The 24,766-nt window shown below is 34.6% G+C and overlaps 1 protein-coding gene across 1 annotated transcript; it reads left to right on the forward strand.

Annotated features, from left to right (window-relative positions):
- The first annotated feature begins 1,097 nt into the window (after positions 1 to 1,097).
- LOC128036152 (uncharacterized) lies at positions 1,098 to 2,206 on the forward strand. The gene is made up of 2 exons (XM_052627041.1): positions 1,098 to 1,485; positions 1,923 to 2,206. The coding sequence occupies exons 1-2, from the start codon at positions 1,098 to 1,100 to the stop codon at positions 2,204 to 2,206; spliced, it is 672 nt and encodes a 223-aa protein (XP_052483001.1).
- Positions 2,207 to 24,766: the final 22,560 nt, after the last annotated feature.

A 24,766-nucleotide genomic window follows, 5' to 3' on the forward strand; every position in this document is an offset into this window, starting at 1 on the left:
GACGTCATGACATGTTTCGGTAAATGAATAGTATTTAACTCGTAATAACGAAAAATTTATTCGGTAAAATTTGGTAATGCCTCATACCCTATTTCAGCGACGAATACGGGTAGAGGGTATTACATTTGTTGGTATCAAAGCCACAATTTAGCCGGTTCTCGGGCCGACGTAGCAAATATGGGATTAGCTATACATGCCATTTAAATTATTATTGATAGTGTGATATCTCTTGACCATTTGAAATGTGATTTTCTTATAGTAAAGGCCTGCCGACCGAGCTCAACCCGAGGAAGCTAGGAGTCATGCTCCGGCTTCAGAACAAAGAGAAGTTGAAGCTACTAGTAGTAGAAGGTTCGAGACAAGGGACCAAAGTGAAGAGGCTAGAATGGCCTTCTATCAAATGATGAATGAATGATTTACTCAGTATATAAGAACTAACCCTATAGTGCAGAAAGCTCAAGCTCCTCCTTCTCCTCCACCGGTTCCCGAGATTCCACAGGGTACAGGTACTGAATCTATCAGAAAAGGAAAAGCTCTGATTGATAAAATAAGAAAATATGGGGCAGAAGAATTCAGAGCTGCAGTTGATGATGATCCCGAATGGGCTGAGTTTTGGTTAGAAAATACTACTCGAGTTTTGGAGGAATTATCTTGCACACCAGAAGAGTGTTTGAAACATGTAGTATCATTGCTAAAAGATACAGCTTACAATTGGTGGAATACTAAAGCTTCAGTTGTTCCGAAAGAAGAAATTACATGGGAATTCTTTCAGACCGAGTTCAGAAAGAAATATATCAGTCAAAGGTTCCTCGATCGGAAGAGAAAAGAATTTCTTGAGCTGAAACAGGGTAACATATCAGTATCTAAGTATGAAAGAGAATTTGTCCGATTGAGTAAATATGCTCGGGAATGGGTACAATCAGAAGCCAAAATCTGCAAACGATTCGAAGAAGGGCTGAATGAAGAAATTAAGTTACTAATTGGAATTCTTGAAATTCGAGAGTTTACTACATTGGCAGAGCGAGCTTATAAAGCAGAAGAATTGAGCAAAGAAAAGAAACATGCTGAGGGAAGCTCGAATTCTTAGTAAAAGATAGATGGAAAAATCTCAGTTTTCTGCCTCAAAGAAATTGAAGAAATTCCAAGATCGGTCTACTTCAGCTACTGGGTATTCGGGTAGAGAGCGAGGTTTTCGACGCACTAATCCAAGACCTTCCACCCCATCAGTGACCAGTGTTGGCAGTGTTGGTACCCCTAAGCCGAGATGCCAGTACTGTAATAAAACTCATTTTGGTGAATGCCGATTAAAGAGCGGGGCTTGTTACCGATGTGGTTCTTTCGATCATTTCCTCAGAGATTGTTCAGAAAGGGGTGAAAAAGAAACTGAACAGACATCGAAGCTGAATAATCCAGTTTCGTGGGGTAGACCACCTCGACCATCTGGTAATGTCAGTGGTAGCCGAGGAGCTACGAAAGATACTACAGGTAGGCCTGAGGCATGAGCACCCACTAGGACATATGCCATCTGTGCTAGAGAAGATGCCTCAACACTCGATGTTATTGCTGGTACATTTCTTTACTTGATACTGATATTACTGCATTGATTGATCCTGGTTCTACATATCCATATATATGCACAAAATTAGTATTTGTTAAAAATTTATCTGTTGAACATACTGAATTTGTGGTTAAAGTCTCGAACCCCCTGGGCCAGTATGTGATGGTGGATAAAGTTTGTAAAAATTGTCCACTGATGGTAAAAGGTATTTGTTTTCCGGTTGATGTTATTGCCTTTTGATGAGTTTGATTTGATATTGGGTATAGATTGGCTAACTCAGCATGATGCAGTAGTAAACTATAAACAGAAATATATTGTTCTGAAGTGTCAGAATGGAGAATTACTTCGGGTTAAATCTGATCAGACAGAGGAATATCTAATGTGATTTCGGCGATGATAGCTCAGAGGTGCGTTAGAAAAGGGTATGATGCTTATTTGGCATATGTGTTAGACAGTAAGGTATATGAGTCAAAGATACAGGCAGTGCCAGTTGTATGTGAATTTTTCGATGTGTTTCCAGAGGAATTACCGGGGTTGCCACCGGAAAGAGAAGTGGAATTTTCTATAGATTTGATTCTGGGAACTACTCCAATCTCCATAGCTTCGTATTGTATGGCTCCTACGGAATTAAAGGAGTTAAAGACATAGTTGCAAGAACTTGTTGACATGGGTTTTGTTCGGCCAAGTCATTCACCTTGGGGTGCTCCGGTTCTATTTGTGAAAAAGAACGGGTCTTTAAGATTATGTATTGATTACCGACATCTCAACAAAGTCACTATAAAGAATAAGTACCCATTGCCTCAGATTGATGATCTGTTTGAGCCACTGTATTTTCAAAGATTGATCTACGATCGGGTTATTATCAACTACGGGTAAAAGAGCCAGATGTGCCAAAGACAGCTTTCAGAACCAGGTATGGGCATTATGAGTTTCTGGTTATGCCGTTTGGGCTGACTAATGCACCTGCAGTATTTATGGACCTGATGAATCGGATATTCAGACCGTACTTAGATAGGTTCGTGGTAGTTTTTATTGACAATATCTTGGTCTATTCCCGAGATAAAAATGAGCATACAAAACATTTGAGAATTGTGTTACAAATTCTGCGAGAGAAGCAGCTATATGCTAAATTCAGTAAATGTGAATTTTGGCTTCGAGAAGTGGGTTTTCTCGGACATATTGTATCCGCAGAAGGCATCAGGGTAGATCCGAGTAAAATCTCAGCTATTATTAATAGGAGTTAGAAGTTTCTTGGGTTTAGCTAGTTATTATCAGAGATTTGTACAGGGGTTCTTTATGAAAGCTTCTCCGATGACCTTTTTATTATAGAAAGATGTTAAATTCGAGTGGACTGATGAATGCCAGCAGAGTTTTGATCGATTGAAAGACTTGATTACGAAAGCACCTGTGTTGGTATAGCCTAAACCGAGTAAATAATTTATTATTTATAGTGATGCATCATTAAATGGTTTAGGTTGTGTCTTGATGCAAGAAGGTAAAATTATAGCCTATGCTTCGGGACAACTTAAGACATATGAAAGAAATTACCCGGTGCATGATCTTGAATTAGCTGCTATTGTATTTGCATTAAAAATATGGCGGCATTACTTGTATGTTGAGAAATGTCATATTTATACTGATTATAAAAGTCTAAAATATCTGATGACATAGAAAGATCTGAATTTAAGACAGCGTAGGTGGCTTGAATTGATAAATGACTATGATTTGATTATTGATTACCATCCGGGTAAGGCTAATATTGTTGCTGATGCTTTAAGTCGAAAATCTCTGTTTGCTTTAGGAGCTATGAATGCCCAATTGTCTTTAGTTGATGATGGTTCAGTCGTAGTTGAGTTGAGAGTTAAACCGACATTTCTACAACAAATATATGAAGTTCAGAAAAATGATGAGATGCTACAGGCTAAACGGGTACAATGTGAGTCAGATATTCAGAAAAATTATGAGATGCTACAGGCTAAACGGGTACAATGTGAGTCAGATATTGATTTAGAATTTTAGATTGGGACTAATGGTTGTTTATTATTCAGAGGCAGAGTATGTGTACCGAAGAATTCAGAGCTTGTACAGAAGATTTTACACGAGGCACACAGTGGTATTATGTCTGTACATCCGGGAGGTAATAAAATGTATAATGATTTGAAGAAGATGTACTGGTGGCCAGGTATGAAACGTAATATTTCTGAGTTTGTATCAAGATGTCTGATATGTCAACAGGTCAAAGCAGAACATCAAGTACCTTCGGGATTGCTCCAGCCAATTACTATACCAGAATGGAAATGGGAAATAATTACTATGGATTTCGTGTCGAGATTACCATTGTCACCGAAGAAGAAAGATGTCATTTGGGTGATCGTTGATCGATTAACAAAATCAGTACATTTTATCCCGGTAAGTATGGATTATTCTCTAGATAAATTGGCTGAACTGTATATATCTGAGATTGTCAGGCTACATGGAGTGCCAATCTCCATTATCTCTGATAGAGATTCCCGTTTTACATCTCGTTTATGGGACAAATTGCAAGAAGCCTTGTGTACTCAATTGCATTTTAGCACTGCATTTCATCCTCAGACAGATGGCCAATCTGAGCGTGTAATTCAGGTACTAGAAGATATGCTCCGATGTTGTATATTAAAGTTTGAAGGTAATTGGGAGAAGTATCTACCATTGATTGAATTTGCTTACAATAACAGTTATCAATCCAATATTAAAATGGCTCCTTATGAAGCTTTGTATGGTAGAAAATGTAGAACACCGTTTTATTGGATAGAGCTCAGTGAAAAGAAGATACATGGGGTTGATTTGATCCGGGAAACAGAAGAAAAAGTAAAAGTTATTTAGGATAGTTTAAAAGCAGCTTCCGATTGTCAGACGTCATATGCCGAACTTAAACGAAAAGAGATTGAATTTCAGGTGGCTGATAAGGTATTCCAAAAAGTGTCTTCTTGGAAGAAAGTTCTCCGGTTCGGTCGAAAGGGTAAATTGAGTCCAAGATTTATCGGGCCATATGAAATCATAGAAAGAATTGGACCGATCGCTTATCAATTGGCATTACCACCGGAACTCAATATAATTCATAATGTTTTTCATGTGTCTATGCTACGACGATATCGATCAGATCCTTCACATGTTATATCTCCATCAGAAGTGGAGATTCAGCCGGATATGACTTACAGAGAAGAACCAGTCAAGATATTAGCACGGGAAATAAAGGAGCCTAGAAATAAAAAGATAAATTTGGTGAAAGTATTATGGAAAAAGCACAGGATTGAGGAAGCAACATGGGAACCGGAGGAGGCAATGAGGAAACAATACCCGAACCTCTTTACTGGTAAGATTTTCGAGGACGAAAATCCATAAAGGGGGGAGAGTTGTAATGGCCTAAATTCAAAGTTATCGGAACAGTGGTTTCGTAGCAACAAATCTGATTTAAAGATAAATTTATTTTAATATTTTTGCATGAATATTGATATGATAGGAAAATCGTATGAAAATATAGATAGAAGAATTTTACCGATTTAGTAGTTAGTTAGAAAAATAAATTATTGAAGAAATTGGGTAAAAACAAGGTATCGAGACCTCAATCTTGTAAAACCAAGTCAAAAATATTTTTATAAATATTTATGAAATGTTAGTAATATGGTATTAAAATTTCGTTAGAAAATTTTAATGTTTGGGTAGTCAATTAAGTGAAAAGGACTAAATTGAAAAAGATGTAAAAGTTACTAGAAGGATTAAATAGCTCAATTGCTAAATGAGAAGGGACATAAATTGAAAATAAGCCCAAATGAGATATTTTGGGTGGCATAAGCTGAGAAAAATCAGGAGAATTGGTGAAATAAGGGTAAAATGAGAAAATAACAAATTTTACTAACATAAAAATAGGATCAAATTGGAATATCTAGAAATCTCTTCATATTTTCTTCATTATCATCAATCAAAAAATTTCCTAGGGGTTTATTCAAGCTGGTACTTCATATTTTTTGCACCAAGTGAGTTAATCCTTGCCTTTTTCTTGTAATTTTTGTGTTTATAAGACTTTTACAACTAGGTCCTATTACTAAATTCATTAGTTTTTGATTTTATGAATGAAATCAAAAGTTGCTATGAATATGTGCTGGAATTTTATGATGAAATAGCATGAAATTGAAGCTTTAATTTGTTTATGAGATGATTTTATTAGGTAATTTCAATAGAAATTGATTTGTAGGACCTAATTGTGAAAAAGTTTGGAATTAAAGTCTAGTGCTAAAATTCTGATTTACAAAGGTTATAAAGTAGTTTAAAGTGATAGAATAAAGTGTTAATTGAGAAAAATAAGCTCAATTGAGAGGTTAATTGAGCAGGGATGAAATTATCATTTATTGAAAGCGTAGGGGAAAAATGGTAATTAACATCATGCACTAAAACAGTTTTGGACAGCAGCAGTAGTCTAACTTTGAAAACTCACAAAAAATTTTAGAGATCTAATTATAGGATGAATAAAAGATGAAATTAAATCTTATTGAGTCTAGTTTCTTATAAAAGAAACGGTGTAAGCAATGAGATTGTAAATCATGAGATATAATAGATTTTGTTAGACAATGTCAGAATGAATTTGTGTTCCCCTTTTCTGACTTTGTAAAATCATAAAATATTGGAGAAAAATAATTATGGGATTAAATTTATATGTTTAAAATCCCTAATGAGTCTATTTTCAAAAGAAATAAACGAGAACATCATCCGAATTCTGTACAATGAGATAATTGATTTTTAGTGAATAGGGGTTGGAACTGTCGAACAGTGAAATAGGGGAAATTTTAAAGAATAAACTGTTCTTATTGGATAAACCAAAAAACTCTGAAATTTTATGGTAAGAATATATATGAGTCTAGTTTTAGGGAAAATTAGCGGATCTTAATTTGGAGTTTCGTAGCTCAAGATATAAATAATTTAGTTACTATGACGCAATGAGACAGCTTTGAATGCACTATAAATAATAATGGAATTATAGAGAATGTTACATATGAACATGAATGTATTAGATTAATGATTAAATTTATTTATTTAGATTTAGAAAATTCAAATACGAAGCTAGATCGAGGAAAAGAAAAAGTTCAGGATTAGTGGATTTTTGTTTACGAACAAGTATCGAGGTAAGTTCGTGTAACTTGAATTATATTCTTAAATGCTTGAAATATATTTTTCTTGATGTGAATATGATTTGGATGTTTATTGTATGATAATTGATGAAGTATTGATATTCTTGATGAAAAGAGAAAATAAATCCCGGTTGAATGAAAGGAAAATTCGATGGATCTCTACGGGTGATCCTATCCTGATATAGCCCTCCCGAAGAATATGTGGAAAATGGATTTAGCCCGGATAGGTAATCCTAATTAGGGTCTAAATTTAGCCTAGACTGGTAATTTAGATCTATGCTCATTAGAGTAATTGTCATTGCAGGGGATTTAGCCTGGACTGGTAATCTCGACAATACTCTATGAGTTTATATTACAGGGGATTTAGCCTGGACTAGTAATCCCGGTGTAAGGATGAGGTTCGCGGGAGTGTGCTCTCTGAAATGGAAATGTGCGCACCTGAATATGAATTGACGGACCCGGATTTGTACATTAAAGTGTACCCCTGAAAATCCATCGAAATTCCAAGAAATTCAACGGGATAAATATGGAAAAATAACAAGGAAATGAAATCATGGTATTGATGAACTCATCAATTATGGTATATATTATTGTTACATGGAAATTATTGGACTAATTTGAATGTTGAGTTTGTGCATGATAGGGGAATAATGTATTGATTGGGTGTATGAATGTTTATTGCATTGTATTGAAAATATTAGGTAAGTATAATTCTTGTTACATGAACTTACTAAGCATAAAGTGCTTACCCTGTTTCTTTTTCCCCTGTTTTGTCGTGTTAAGAGCTCGGAGGTCGGATTTGGTCAGAGACGTATCACACTATCAACCTTAAGATTTCGGTATATAAAGAAACTTTAATTTGGAAATCAATGGCATGTATAAGCTAGTAAAGCAAATCTTAACGTGAAATGAATGTATGGTTAGCCATTGGTATGACTAACAAATTTTGGTTTTGGTATGTGATAAGGTTATCTTATGAATACGTTAAATCTATCTTGAAAATATGTTGAAATGGATTGATTGTGTTGGATTGGTCTCGGTTTAAAATTGCAGGGAAGATTAGATATTTAAAAAGGGGTTATATTGAGTTCAAAAAAAAAAAAACTTCGGGATTTTGCGAAAAATTTCTTATGGTTTCGATTTAATCTTGGTTTGGTCTCGATATATGTTTTGGGCTTCGAAGGCCTATCCAAGGGACATCATGACATGTTTCGTTAAATGAATTGTATTTAACTCGTAATAATGAAAAATTTATTCGGTAAAATCTGGTAATGCCTCATACCCTATTTCAGCAACGAATACGGGTAGGGGGTATTACAACATTTGAAGACAATACTAAGAAAGTGTCCACACCATGGATTGCAAGCATGACTCCAAATTCAGATATTTTATAATGGTGTTGATGGTAACATCAACTCCAACCTAGACAGAGTGACTAAAGGATCTCTATGTTCCACCTGTACGAACGAGCCTACAAAAGAATTGATGACATGGCCATGAATTCGTATGTGTGGTCTAATAAAAGATTCATGTACAAATCAAAGCCTCCAATGCTAAAAGTTGTAAGTGAAGATAATGACGATGATTGGTATCAATAAATCCTAAAAGAGCTTAACCGTTTGGAGACGACTTTCAAGCCGACGAGAGCGGAGCCATATTTTAAAAACCAACCAGAATTGGCTAGCTACATTAGTGATAGGGTTCAAGATCCTTATTCAAAAACCTATAATCTCGGTTGGATGGATCATCCTAACCTCAGTTGGGGAGGCAACCAAGGAGGTGCAAACCAATCACAAAACTGAAAAAACCCTTATTACCAACCTCTTCCATTACAACAAAAAACCATGGGGAACAACCTTTTGAGACCATCGGTATGTCTCATGGTGTAGTGGAAGAAAATATTCCGGCTATCCTCAGCCATGGATCCATGTATGAGGAACGAAACAGGTTGAAATAAGGTTGAAGATATACCTTCTTAACTGAAAAACAATGAAAGGATGCTGTTGATTTGATGTCGATTCCAAGCCACAACGAAAACGTCTCGACCTCTACATAGTCCATTCACTATTAAAACGAACGACAAAAACTCTCTTGGAACTTTTCTAGAGAAAATCTCCTACAATGGCTGATAGACCTTTTTCTTCTCTTATTTTCTTTTTAAAACACTTTTAACCCTAATTCAGGATTATTGGTATCCATATATTAAAATAGAATATCCTATAGAGAACATATGGAAAGCATTAAAAATGTTATATTCTTTCCAAAAAGAATTATAACTACCATGTTTCAATGTTTGACCGATATCTTTATTTTAATAATTTCGATAAACTATATCCTATTAAAATTTTATATGCATCAAATTCATATATTAAATTTTAACTATATTCTCTATTTGTGTACAACAAGCTTGTACATCTAATTCATTTAATATTTAATCGCCAAATTAGATGAATTCAATAATTAATTTAATTCATGTGACAGCTTAAACACAATACTAACTGTGTTTGGATTTTGTTCATTTTAACCATAGGGTATGTCCCTATAGGTTCTTGTAACATTAGTAGTAATACTAGAATATTTCTAATAATACAAGCAATGAGTGGCATTTAACAATGTATCATTGCTACCTAAGTTACAAGAAGTCATAATTCGACATAACCTTTCAGTTATAAACCTTTCATGTATTACATCCTTTTATCCTTTATATCTAGATTGGACACAAGTAATGGAATAGTCACATGTTCATAATCCAATCTCATGTTTCTTGATATCTTGAGTAGACTACAATAAACAAATAAGTATGATATCTCATGTAACAACCTAATTTCTGTGGTGTCAGAAACAATGGTTTCGAGACCACGACTTTGACAAGTGAGTTATTATTTTAATATTTATTTAATTTTTATAGGGTTAATTTAAGGTAGTATTAAATTTCTGTTAAGAAAATTTGAAAATTAAATGGTTAACTAGGTAAAAAGGACCAAATTGTGAAAGATGCAAAAGTTGGTTTCTAATACTTAAATGGATTAAATGGCTTTTGAAATGCAAAATAAAGGACTTAGATGGTATTATACCATATGAAATGTTTTTTTAATATTATACCATATGAAAAGTTAATGGACAATTATGGGTTTATTTTTGTCATTTTGTAAACTAATAAACTAAGGGTATATTAGTAATTAATAAAAAAATCTTAAACTAAAATAAAACAAATTAGTATCATCTTTATTAGTTGTCTTCTCCACCGAATTTTAAGACAAAAAAAACACCATTTCTATAGCTTTAAGGTTCGGTCAATTCAGGAGCTTGCATGTAAGTGATTGTAATTTCATTTTTAGTGATCTTTATGTTTTTGAGTTCATATTAACTTAATCTACCTAGCCAAGGGGTTAATTTGCAAAGCTATTAAAGGTTGAGGGACTTGTAATGAATGAATTTGATGTTAATTGATAGATTATTAATTTTTATTCTTAAATGAACATGATTTGTTAAGTGAATTTTAGTAAATTTAGGGTTTAAGGATTAAATTGTTTAAATGGTAAATTCCATGAATTTTGAGTGGAATGAGTAAAAATGTAGATTGATATAGGTACAAAGAAGAACCGTCTAGGATGTTTTGGGTTAGGAAAATGGTAAATTTTCAAAGTTATGGGCTTAATGACTAAGTTGTATAAAAGCTAAAATATTAGGGGTACTTTGTAATGTTACATTAATATGAATTATAGATTGAATTGAATACTTGAGGTTAATTGAAGTACTTAATTGAATGAAATTATCTATTTAGATAAAGATAAACAATAAACGGACTTAAATCGAGGAAAGGCGAAAGCTTTGAATTAATCTTCAACTTTGCTTTTGTGACTATAGTTATCAAGGTAAGTTCGTATGAACTGTAATGTTATTAATGATAGTTGATTGGTTATCTGTTATATTATATTGGTTATAAGTTGACTTGAATATATAAATAGATTTACGTTTTGAGTAATTGATGGATAAATAATCCCGTTTGAACCTTAAGAATTTATAGGATACGATGACATGTCATTAGGGATTTCATGTTTCGGGTATGGGTCTTGAATGTCCTACTGATGGCTGAGGTCCTGCATTTGTTATGGATTCTCCACAGCTCGTGTAAGCAGCATCGTGTAGCTAACATTTAGACCCACAGCTCGTATGAGCAGGCCCATTTTACAGCCCATGTGAGGACTATTGAAAAGGAAAGGTTATGGTTAATTGGAAAGGCACACTATGTGTGAGCATTCTCGAGTATCCAATGTAATTCTAGATGGTTCAATGTGTAAACAAAGGTTAATGGCAAGGTATGTATACAATTGGATAATGGTTCATAATCTTATGAAAAGGTTAATGTGATAAATGACGTGTACATGAAAATCTACTTATAATATGGTTGAACTTATATGTACCATGTACAAACTTACTAACTTGTGAGTTTGGTGGTGCTTATATAGGATTTTACTAAGCTTATGGTAATGATGTTATGTATAATTTATAAATTGAGCCTAAGAATGGTAAGTTATGTTTGAGTTTATATGATCTTATTAAGCACTAGTTGCTTACGTAGTTATTTTCCATTATTTTATAGCTTATCAGAAGCTCGATCAGTTGGAAGCTTGTCGGTGATCTATCATACTATCCAACAATCACTTCCGTAGTTTTTGAGTTATTTTGGCCAAGGTTATAAATGGCATGTATAGGACCTTTTTATAATGAATGTCTTTGAGTATGTTAATGACCATTTTTGTATGAGTATGTCTTTTATGTATTCACTTTCTGTGGAATTATAATGTTTTAGCAAAGTTTATGCCCTTGAGTTAAGTTTTAGGTATTTTGTAATATATGGTGTGTTTGGTTGTTGATTGGCTATTTAACGTCACAACAATAATGTGCAAGCGTACACGGTCGATGCAAGTATAGTAGACAAATATGAGTCTGTCGGATATTGATCCTATGAGGATAGTTGTCTTTTGTCTATTAATGTTAGTGCAATAAATAGATAGAAACGAGATAAATTGTGAGAGTAGTTGTCCAAGAAATAACTTTAAAACAATAAGATGAAATATAATAATGATAAACTGGGATCCCCAGTGTGAATATTCAACAGAATACTAAGTGCTCATAAGGTATAAAAGGATAGGTAATTGTCGATACATTAAATGGCAATGAATATCTTACCAAGCTTAACTTCTATATTTAATCTAAGACTTAAAAATGCACATTCACTACATCTTCTGATGATGGCAATGAAACACTATTAAGAAGAAGTGGATTAAATTCCTCTAATCCTCAAGAAACTTCTATTGTCATGCTTGTTAGCTTGAACTGTCGCAGCACTTTCCTGTGTCAGTGACCGCAATAACATTTCTATGCAAAAAAACATTCAAACCCAAATATTAAACAGTAGAAGCAAGATTGAATACAATAAAATTTAGCCCAGAAATCATGTATACTTCCGTACAAACATGAAATAAAAAGTAATCACCATTGTTTAGAAAAGAAATATAAAAGAAACAAGTGGAGAGTACTATTCTTAGAAAATCTCAACTTGATCTCTCAACTCCCTATTTTGTTGCATTCAAGGCTCCTCGTCAAGATCTAATCTACATCAGTTTCACGTCAATTCACCCGTAGGAGACTTAAGCCGCCATAGCCAAAAAGCTTTAAAAGATGGTTGAAGAAGATACTCTCCTAAGAAGGCCTCCTTTTTTTCTTTTCACATGAATATTTACATTCTTCCCAAATAGCCCATGTGTCCTTTCATTAGAATCATGTTGCCTCTGTACGTACAAGTTGGTTATACGAGATTGGACAGCGCACACATTTTTGTTCTTATCCCGACAACTATTGTAACAGGCCCGATTTGCCCGACCCACTAAGCAAATAAACTAAACACAATAAATAATAAAAAAGCCTAAACATCAAAAGTCCATTTACAAGCCCAAATTACATTAAATACATTTAACCCAAATACAAGCCCAAATCAGAAACCCTAGCCCAAAAATTACAAGGCCAACACCTAAAAATAGAACAAACCTTAGCCCCTAACCCCTCTCAGCTGCTGCCATTGCACATCAGTGACGTCAACCTCCATATGGCCTCCGTACTTGCAAGGACAAAAAACAAAGACAAAGAAAACGGCAACAAAAAAAGAAAGAGAAGAAAGCTGTAATTTTTAGGCTATAAAAAGCCCTAAAACAGTGTTGTAACAAAAGAAAAAAGAACTTTTTTACTGAATACGAATACAAAAAAAATCATCAAAGAAACAGTGAACTATTTTGCAGAGGTAGTTTCATATTTTTCTTGTTTTCATTTTATTTTCGTTTGATTTTATCTTTCAAACAAAAAGAGGATGAGAAATAAAAAAATACTTTTTACTCGCATTTTGCATCGCCATGGGTGAGGTTCGTCGTTTCTGATAAAAAACGACGTTTTTAGGCTAAGGGAGTCAAAAGGCCCAAAAAATGGCCTTTTTCAGTTTTTCAGCCACCGTGGACGGTAATGCCATTGCCGGTGACCGGCGGTCGCCACATGGTTCGATGCCGGATGCATGGCAGGATTCTGGAATTGAGAGAAAAGGGGAGAGGGATTTTTGATTTTTTTAGAGAAAATGGGAGAAATGAGAATTTTAAATTTTGTTTTGATTTTTATAAAGGATCTAAACGGCGCTGTTTTGGGCCTGAAACGACTTCGTTTCACCCCCTTCAACCCGCGTGTTGACCCGACCTGAGGGGAGGATCCGCGCGTTTTTACTTCAATGGTTTATTTGCGCGTTAGGCTCTTCCGCATTTTTCAATTGTTTTAATTCAATTTTTTTTCAATTGGTACTTTAAATTTTATTTCGTTTCCGATTTCATCCTAGTAAAGCAGCTCATTTCAGAGGGCGGGGATATTTCCCCATTTGGTCCCTCTGAGTTATTCGCGCCTCTCAATTGGGTCCTTTGTTTATTATTTTTTCTTAATTCATCTCTTAAATTTGGTTTAATTTCAATTAAATCATTTATTTATTTAAGTTTAGCCTTTTAAAGTTCATTTTTCATTTTCATTTTTATTCTTACGTTTTATATTTTATTATTGTCGTTTTTTTATATATTATTATCATCATCCTTATTATTATTATTATTATTATTATTATTATTATTATTATTATTATTACAACTTTAATTTCACTCATTTTTTATTATCCTTTTAATATTTTATAAATGATTTTCCTCAATGCTTATTTGTGTATTTATTTGTTAATTCCTTGTTCTTTTAAATTTGATAATGTCTTGTTATGTGTTTAATTTATTATTGTTATTGCTGTTATTATTCATTGTTATTATTATTGATTTTATTTTTTGATTGTTAATATTAGTATTAAAGTGATGTATGCATTATAATCATCGTCGTTACATATGCTATGAACGCTTATTAATACACTCGTAATGTAATCATTCGATAGTTTAATATTTTATACGTATATCATTTTAAATATTACATTAATTTTCACCCAAATTCAAAAAAAGAAGACTTTTAAAAATAAGCAATATTTCGTATTTTAGAATTCGAAAGGTCATCCCCTAACTTACGGGGTTTCGATTTCTTTTCGATAAACCCAAATATACAAACCAATTTTCAAAAACACATTTTTAAAATTATCTCGAGAATTAAAAAGATCGTTTTCCAACTTACGGAATATGATTTCTTTTCTAACACCGAGATAATAAAAAATTGGTGTTTATTCTCGTTTCGGGATTTAAGGTATTGTGTCCTAACTCAAGGGATATAATTCTTTTTCTCGATTGACTCGAAATACGCTCTTTTCTAAATTTTTATTTAAGTGATTTTAACAAAGGGATCGTATTTTAAATCTCTTCAAAATTTTCAATTTTCGACATTAAGACGTTAATTAATCAACTAGATACCAATTTTGGACGTTATGAGGGTGCTAATCCTTCCTCGTATGTAACCGATTCCCGAACCCATTTTTTCTGAATTTCATAGACCGAAATTGTCATTTTAATAAATTAAATCATTATGAGGTGACCCGATTACACCACATAAAAATGATCGGTGGTGACTCCCGTTTTAATTTTCGTTTTCAAACAAAAGTCGACCTTTTATCAAAAAGTGGTTTCGACAGCTATCATGTGTGACGACAATTCTGGGTGCAATCTAAAAATACTCATGCAGCGATATTGGTACCAAAACATGACAAAATTAAGGATAAATAGGCTAAGATCCACTGAGTTATAAAATGCAATTTCCTGAACTGAAAATGCCAAAAATATGTGCTAAAGATAACTAAATAGGGACAAATTAACCAATAAGTAAGAAGAAAACATATGTTCTTTCTAGTACTACCACACCCCCAAACTTGAGTTTTTACTTGTCCTCAAGTAAAACAGAAACTTGCAAGGCTACACAATAATTCATTAAGGCAAATGATCATTCTAGCAACTTGAATCACCTAAAATCCCAATGAGTGAGTCACATTCAAATGACAGAATATTGCATCGACAATACATAAGTATGAATGAATGAGATTGCAAGTTCATCAAAACCAACATCATGCTTTAAATCCTAAATTCTATCTATCAATACATCATTTCTTGTACAATATATGTCTTTTTTTTTTTTGTGAATAAGGGACCGTTGCATTACTGTACCCTTGTTCCTGAGAAGTAATGGTGGAGTACAACAAACCCCTAGGGAGTATGTAATTGCACCAATACACACTTATGCAGCGACAGCCTTTGGCTAGATTCATTTTTCTAACGCTTGCATTGGAGTGTTTCCTCTTTAACATTTCACAATAAACCCACTTTGGAGTGTCTCTGATTCATAACTATATATATATAAGCAGTTGTAAAAGGTAGATTCATTCAAGATTCAAAGAATGCTACTAGTCATCCATTACTAATGCAACCTAAATCATTCATCAAAGAATTGAAGATACAACATTCAGTCAAATTTATCCAACTCATTCATCGATAATTCGCATGATTCAAGAATTAAGCATCGAATGTAACAAAAAATTTTAAACTCATTTGCATTAACCACAAATAAACCTTGCGTGCTTTATTAAACTAATTTTTTTAAAATGTGGGTGTATTCCAAACCCCATATGCATTGCCCCAAACTTAAAGTTTGCATAGTCCCCAATGCACTAACATTAAAATGCGATGACAATAAAAATGCAATGATAATGTTCACTATCAAAATGAAATTATAGCTACATGCAATGCATGAATACTACAGCTAAAACTTAAAATAAACTAACTCAATTTTCCTCGGCAATCAATGTGGTTGCACAATGTTTCTTCTTCCTCCTCTTTTCTCCTCCTTCTTACGCTTTTTGTCTTTGGAGCGCTTTCTCTTCTTTTCTTTGGGCTTTACATAGTCCTCAGATCTCTCCACAGTTTCGGGCGCTGCCCCGACATCATCGGTTGCTTCTTGTGTAGGAGGGGTCACTAATGGTTCGGTATAGACCACATTGCCAATGAGTTGTGGTGCTGCTCACTGGTTACCTCAGCAACTTTCGTTGATTTAGCTCTATCTCGCTCCAGATTATCAATAGTTGCATCCACAATGTCGGATGCATTGACAATGTTCTTAGTAGATTCTTTCTCAGCAACTTCTTTTTCAGTATTGTCTTCCTTGGCCTTTTCATTCACAAATGTAACACGAACTTTTTCCTCTCCCACATCAACTTCTTCTTCAACAGCAGACGCCTCTTGACCAGGAATGAAGTCACCCTCGACTAGGCTATCAATCCTTTGCATACATTCCTTAATGTCCCTTGAGTCCTCTTCATTCTCATCATCAGAGACATGCATAATGGGAGGGGATTCTACCGATCTGTCTCGATCCCCTAAGTTATCTTCCTCGAATGAGGGTTCATAATCTCGGATGATCGGTGGGAACACTAAAAATTTTAGGAGTGGGATTGGGTTTAACTGACTTAATGTGGTTACAATAGAGTTGTTCTATACCTTAGTATAAGCGTAGAGCAAATTTTGTGATTTGTCCATATCCTCTATTGTAGCAACAAGCCTGATCTGCTTATTGCTGATGGAATTGGCCTGTAACACCCCTAACCCATATCTGTCTCCGAATTAGGGTTACGAGGCATTAGTGAACAAAATACAACCACTGCAAAATCAAAACATATACATTGTATATAAATATTCAAAATTTAATAAACTTAATTTAATATTAAATATGACATATTATGAACTTCACTTAGATAATTCAAAACAAAATAAAGACATAACAATCCAGCAAATCCATAAGGAAATAAACCATTTTCATATGGCTATTAAATTTATATACAATATAACAAAGTACGACCTTTAAAACATTTATCTAGTCTGTACATGCCATAGTTAAAATTTAAACATTTTAAATACCGAGACAATAGATAGGGTGATGAACTTGCTGACGATCCCCGAGCTTGAAGCTTGATCTTTAAGTCTACAAAACAGAAAGACATAAGTAAACAAAGTAAGCTTTTATAGCTTAGTAAGTCTATAGCATAACAACAAAAATATATATATAAAATTATAAAATTTCCAGGTACACTTAATGAATTCGCAAACACCGTATATATTAACAAATACTTATAGACAAATGCATACATAATTATCAACAATTAAAACCGAATGTACATACACTTTAACGTAAATAGCCGATTGCATATATATATACATATGTTTAAAAATTTTATAACTGAATGTGTATACATCTTTATTACCTACATACATCTGAATGCACATATATACTTATCATGTGCATATAATTGATCATGCACATATATACCAATCACATTTTATATCCGTTGTATATATATATACTCATTATGAATTTATACCGAATACATAGCTAATACATATATTATACATAGCTAATACATACATTTGAATATATATACATATTCTTCATATACATATAAATGAGTACATCTATATATATATATATATATATATCTCAAATGCATACATAAATAATTATCAAACACATAGGCTCAACATATATATTTAACAACCGCATATCACCATATTCATTTATAAATTCAACAATTGCATATACCTAATGTACATATGCCTTTATTAATTGTATATACCGAATGTATACAATTATGTTTAACCGATGCAAAACCCGAATGTAGGTGTATACTCACCAAGCATGTAAAAACCGAATGTTTATGTATTCATCGATTTCATATAATCAAAATCATAGATATATCAATTTCTCACATAATTTAAACAGATTCACCGGCACTTAGCCTGCTAGGTTTTCAAACCTGATTCGGTACACCGGTTTTTAACCTGCTAGACCTATAGTCCGAAATGTATCACCGGCATTAAGTCTGCTAAACGTAAAGTCTGAATTATTTCACCGGCATCAAGCCTGCTAGACGTAAGGTCTGTATTACATTCGATCACCAACAATTGGGTGCTTTTAAATTTGACCCCCAAATTTTTATTTTACGTGATTAAGCCCTTTTTATCAAATTGAGCACTCAAACGATCAAATTTTCATACGAAATTTTCACACATAGTAATTCACATACTGTAAATAACAAAAATAATTTTAGAAAATTTTTCTGACTCAGATTTGTGGTCCCAAAACCACTTTGTCTGATTAGGGTCAAAATCGAGATGTTACATGGCCAACTTCTTAATATCCTGCATTTTGCGCAACAATGATGTCTCTGCAGTCAGGTTTGTTCCCTTGGTTTTTGCTTTAGTTTTGCCTTTCCTTATCTTGCTGGTCTCTGCTCCCTTCATTGTCAGTGTATCTTTGCCATGAGCCATTCCTTCAATAGAGGCTACATTTATCGGTCCCTTATTCTTCAGGATCTCTTCATCATCACGGGGCACGATCCCTTTCTGCTGGTAGAGTAGCATCACCAACGATGGGAAAACCAAAATTCCAGTTTGCCTTGCGGTGCAGTCAGTAATTTCCTGGTGAAGTATTACATTGACATCAATCTTTCTACCCTTAACAATTGAATGTATCAGACACATTCTATCGAGGTTGACTGTGGTGCTGTGAGTAGAGGGTAGTAGCCTGCAGTTGACAAAATGAAACTAGATTTTGCTTTGCAGTGTCAGGAAGCGGCGGTGCATCGTATAATTCTTTTGTTGTGAACCCATCTGCAATGCTCCTTCGACACAGAAATCCTTCACCAAGCGGTCCCTTTTTTCGTCTGTGATATCCTCAATAAACTCAAAATGTTCATCTACATCCACTTTAGTGTTGTACAGCTCATTGATTTTTTTAGCATCCCATGGGACTAAGCCTTCTCGAACAAATATAAAATCTAACTCATTTTCATAAAGGTTAGTGTAAAACTCACGTACCATAGAAAAAGAATAGCTTCCAAGATGAGTGTAGAAAGTCTCCCACTTCAGCGTAGAGATGGTTTTGTAGATTTTCTTGCCTAGGTCTTGCTGTTGCGAAAGAAGAATGCCCTATTTTGGATGAAAATGTCGATTCAAAATGTTGTCTTGAAACCAATCTTTGGACGCTTTCGTTAAAAAGATCATTGGCTCTTTTTTCTCTATTGGCATGGAGGATTCCGATTAACGAACTGTAGTTGCAGAGGATGAGTGTTCTTCAATAGGCTTGGTGGCTTTCTTGACTGATCCTCTCGTTCTTGCCATATTTTGTTTCTTTTGTGGAGTGAAGATGGTTTAAAGTTGTAAAGGTACGAGCTTGGGTAAGAGAAAGTGAATAAAAATGGCTGCTTTGTATGTGTTATAGTCGGCACAGTGAATGGGGGTTTATAGTGAGTGAAAGAAGAAGATGGAAATGCGTTATTTTTTCATGTGAAGAGATATAAAGCTAGTGGGAATAAATGTGTCCAATGAGAATTGTGCCCGTTCAGACAAATCAAACGGCTAGGTCACTTTTGATCAAACGGTGGGATCTAAAAATTCTGATCTACCCTTCATTCGTGGTGAGTCGTATGTAACAGTACAATAGTACGAACTGCACTGACAATAAAGCCCAAGTGCGTCGACAATGGTACCTAATTATTCTACAAGAAAAAATAAAAAACTTGAGTAGGAATAAAAATAAAATAAAATTACAAAATAATAAATTCCATAAAATAAAAATTTTTCGACCAATTTAATGGTCTCTGCCTGCTTTTGATCAATATTCCCAAAATAATGTTTCAATCACAGGCCATTCACTTTTAACTGATGTCCATCAAGTAAATCTCTGATTGTCACTGCACCATGAGGAAATACTTCGAAAAATTTGAAAGGTCCAGACCAACGTGAGAGCAATTTACCCGGGTGCCATTGTTTGGTCTTTTTCTTACAAATTGTAGCGTTTTCATAGGCATTTCGCCTAATCTTCTCTAGTTCAGTGATATCCAACAACCTTTTCTTTCCAGCAGCTTCATAGTCCATGTTCACTTGCTTAATAGCCCATATTGCTTTGTACTCCAGTTTAACTGGCAAGTGACATGCTTTCCCAAAAACCAATTGATAGTGCTTCAAGATTGAAAGCATCTCCTCTTTCGGAACACAACACCAAATAATGTTATCATTGCATACTTTGAATAAATACGACTGGTTCCAATGATACTTCACTACTTCACGAAGAAATCTTTATTTTTTATGGCCTATGATACTCAATGGGATTTTTCCACACACTAGATAATTAACCAAATTGGCATACCAAGAAGTTGCATCTATAGTAAATAACTTTTCATCTGGGAATGCGTTGATAATTTGAAGTATGTTTCCATCTTCGCTGCCAACTCCCAATCGTGACAGATGGTCTGCAACTTGATTCTCTAAACCCTTGCGGTCTTTTATCTCGATGTCGAATTCTTGCAACAATAAGATCCAGCATATCAGTGGTTGTTTTGCATCCTTTTTCGTAAAAAGATATCGCAACGCTGAGTGATCAGTAAATATGATAACCTTTGCGTTGACAAGATAAGAACGAAACCTTTCAAAAACAAAGACTACAACCAACAATTCTTTATCTGTGGTGGTATAATTAATTTGAGCCTCTGTAAGAGTTTTGCTAACATAATAGATGGCGTGAAATATTTTTCCCTTGCGTTGTCCTAGAACAACACCCACAGTAACGTCGCTTGCATTGCACATAACTTCAAAAGGTTTAGATCAATCTGGTGCAACGACAATGGGTGTATTTGCTAGCTACGTCTTTAATTGAATGAATGCCTCCAGACATGCATCCTCAAAGAGGAATTTTTGATTCTGTTCCAACAATGAGCATAAGGGCATTGCAATTTTTGAGAAATCTCTAATAAATCTTTGGTAAAATCCCGTATGCCCAAGAAAACTACGAATACCTTTCAAATTTATTAGTGGAGGTAATTTCTCAATGATTTCCACTTTAGCTTTGTCTACTTCAATGCCTTGACCAGAGATTCGATGGCCTAACACAATTCCTTCAGTTTCCATGAAATGACATTTGCCCAATTTAGAACAAGATGTATGTCTTCACATTACTGCAATACTTTATCCAAATTGTTAGCACAATTTTTAAAATCATTCCCATAGACTAAGATATCATCCATAAAAACCTCGAAAGAATCTTTAATCATATGTGAGAATATTGCCATCATGCACCTTTGAAATATGGCTGCTACGTTGCAAAGATCGAAAGGTATACGTCAAAAAACAAAAGTACCAAAGGGACAGGTGAAAGTTGTTTTCTCTTGATCCTCCGGTGTAATAGCTATTTGATTGTACCTAGAATAGCCGTCTAAGAAGCAGTAATAGGCTCTTCCAGCAAGCCTGTCCAACATTTGGTCAATGAAAGGAAGTGGGAAGTGGTCCTTCCTTATGGCAGCATTAAGTTTGTGATAATCCATACAGATTCGCCATCCCATAGGAATGTGTGTAGGAATTAATTCATCTTTGTCATTGCTAACCACAATGATGCCACTCTTTTTAGGAAAGCATTACATTGGACTTACCCAATTGCTATTAGAAATAGGGTAAATAATTCCAGCATCAAGCCACTTTATAATTTCTTTCTTAACAATTTCTTTCATCTTCTCATTTAATCTTCTTTTTTGCTTAATCGATTGCTTGCCTTCATCTTCCAACTTGACCTTGTGCATGCAAAAAGATGGACTAATGCCTTGGATATCGACAATGCTTCAAGCAATATTTCGTTTATGTTGCTTAAGAATATGGACCAATTTCTCTTCTTGAGTTACATCCAGTGTTGCGGAGACAATAACTGGGAGAGTATTGTTATCACCAAGAAAGACCTATTTAAGATGAGTAGGTAGTGGTTTCAATTCTAGAGTAGGAGATTAATTGATAGATGGCTTGAAAATTGGAACTATTTTGTTTGCTAAGTCTAAGGATTCAATCTGCCATCCATGCCTGAGTTCAATATTATTAGCTTCAACCATGCTGACACAATTATCTAAGAATTTATCATTAGATATCACTGTAAACTTATTTAAAAGTATTATGATTTTGTTATTCAATTCTTCCTCAATTAGATCATCTAGTACATCGACAATATGACATTCTTCTTTATCCTTGCATTGAATAGATTCAAAAATACTGAAGGTAACGTGCTCATCATTAAGTTGCATGGTCAGTTCACCTTTGTAAACATCAATAAGAGTTTGTCCGGTGGCTAAAAATGGTCGTCCCAAGATTATGGGAACCTCATTGTCTGCCTCGCAGTCAAGTATGATAAAATTAGTCGGAAAAATGAATTTATCCACACGAACTAAGATATCTTTGATTTGCCCTCCAGGTTAAGCCAAGGATCGATCAACTAGTTGCAATGTCACTGTAGTAGGTTTCATATGACCAATTCCCAACTTTCTGAAAGTAGATAGTGGCATTAGGTTGATGTTAGCTCCCAAGTCGCATAAAGCCTTGCCCAAATAATGGTTTCCAATTGAACATGGGATAGTAAAGCTCCCAGGATCTTTCACTTTCGGGGGTAATTTATTTGTCAAAACAGCACTACAGCCTTCTGTGAGTGCAATAGTTTCCATATCACTGAGCTTCTCTTTCTTGGGCAAGAGCTACTTCATAATTTTCCCATAATTCAGAATTTTCACAAGAGCGTCTACTAAAGGAATTTCCCATAATTCAGTGTGCTCAGGAACTGTTGGTACTGCTTGTCCTGCTCATTCTCCCTAAATTTTTGTGGAAAAGGTAAAGGTGGACATCTGATTATGCCGACACCTTTGATTGCGTCGACAGTTTAGAGGGTTGGGCATTAGGCATATGAGTGACGATTTGTGGAACTTCTTTGTCTGGTACATCGACAAGCTCTTCAGATTTAACCTTCACACCAGGGATCAGTTCAGTAGTATCTTGAGCTACTACAGTAGAGTCTGTAGTCGGCTTGCCAATTTGTTTATCACTTCTAAGTGTGATAGCGTTGCAGTGTTCTTTCCCCCTTGGACTGGGATTTTCTGTGTCATTAGGTAGTGTGTCCAGTGGTCGAGTATTCAGATTCGAAGTAAGTTGTCTTAATTGTGCTTCCAATGCCCAAATAGAAGATGAATTCCCTTGCACAATACCTTCTGTGCGAGTCATATGCTCTCGTATTAAAACCTCAAAAGCGGCTAATGGGTCAGAAGGAGAAGCTTGTGTGTACTATTGTTGTCGATGCCCTTGAACATGCTGATGTGGCATTGAAGAATGATGTGGCTGTGTCTGACTTTGTTGTGGATGCATCCGAGTGTGCTGATTGTAGTTTTATTGTTATTGATTATAATTCCCTTGTCTTGTATTATATTTGCCTTGAGTAGGTATATTCCCATATCGGAATGTCGCAGCATTTTGTCCAGCATTCTGAGTTCCACAAGACTATTGATTGTGTGCAGAATTATTATAAGAGTTGCCATAAGAATTTTTACAGATGTTATTGACATAAAAGACATTATCTGCATGTTGTGGACAATCTTCATAGCTATGGTTGTCACAACAAAAGGTAGGAACATCAACTTGTAGAGCGACTTGTATAGGTGCAGCGTCACTGGTCCTTTGCATATTTTTTATCATATTTGCAAGAGAAGAAATAAGAGCACTAAGTGCAGATATTATGTCCAATTCAATAAATTTCGGAGTAGCTTTTTCTTGTGCAGCTTTAGAGATAGGATATTGATAATCCAGCAAAGGACCATTGGTTAATACGTCGACAAGATTCCTCGAGTGTAAATTCAGCCCAATATAGAAAATCCTAATTTGTGTTTCCTGTTGAATACCGTACATGGGACAACGTCCAAGTAAAGATTCATTCTGAGAAATTCTCTTCAGAATTCAAATAGCATCATTATAAGTATAATCCAACAAAGGACCATTGGTTAATGCGCCGACAAGATTCCTCGAGTGTGAATTCAGCCCAATATAGAAAATCCCAATTTGTGTTTCCTGTTGAATATCGTACATGGGACAACGTCCAAGTAAAGATTTATAACGTTCCCATGTGGTGTAAAGATTCTCATCGTCCAGCTGATGATAAGCTGTAATATCATTTCGAAGACAAACATTCATTGTCGGTGGGTTAAATCGCAAAACAAACTGTGTTGCTAGTGCATTCCAAGAAGTAATTGATCCGCCAGGTAGTCCAGTGAACCAAGTACGAGCTCTTCCCTGCAAGGAATAAGGAAATAATTGCATCTTCAAAGCTTCATTAGGAACTCCTTGTTGACTAAAGGAAGCACAAATCAATAAAAATGATTTAACATGTTCTCTTGCATCTTCATGAAGTAGTCCAGCATATTGCCCATTAGAATTCAACATTTGAAACATTACTGGCTTGAGTTCAAGATTTCCAGCTTGGATTGTTGGCCTAACAACTCCCGATTGTAATATATCCAAGACAGAATAGTCCTGTTTTGTATTTGAGCGTCTTATGACAATGGTGGGTCATTAGTATATTTTTTCTGCATCAGGGGTATGACTTCATAGTTTCTTGGTAAAACCATATTCCTTTGTTCTCGAAGTCTCCTCCAAACGGTTCTTTCAATTTCTAGATCAAAATAAGCAATAAACTCCAAATTGCTTTG

The sequence above is a fragment of the Gossypium raimondii genome, chromosome 13 (assembly GCF_025698545.1).
Source record: "Gossypium raimondii isolate GPD5lz chromosome 13, ASM2569854v1, whole genome shotgun sequence".
Lineage (NCBI taxonomy): Eukaryota > Viridiplantae > Streptophyta > Magnoliopsida > Malvales > Malvaceae > Gossypium > Gossypium raimondii.

What these genes read in the sequence shown, in the direction of transcription:
- LOC128036152 (XM_052627041.1), top strand. Translation starts at nt 1,098, where the DNA reads ATGGAAAAATCTCAGTTTTCTGCCTCAAAGAAATTGAAGAAATTCCAA. An exon ending in AGCTACGAAAGATACTACAG is followed by an intron (nt 1,486 to 1,922) that starts GTAGGCCTGAGG and finishes AAATCTGATCAG; the next exon opens with ACAGAGGAATATCTAATGTG.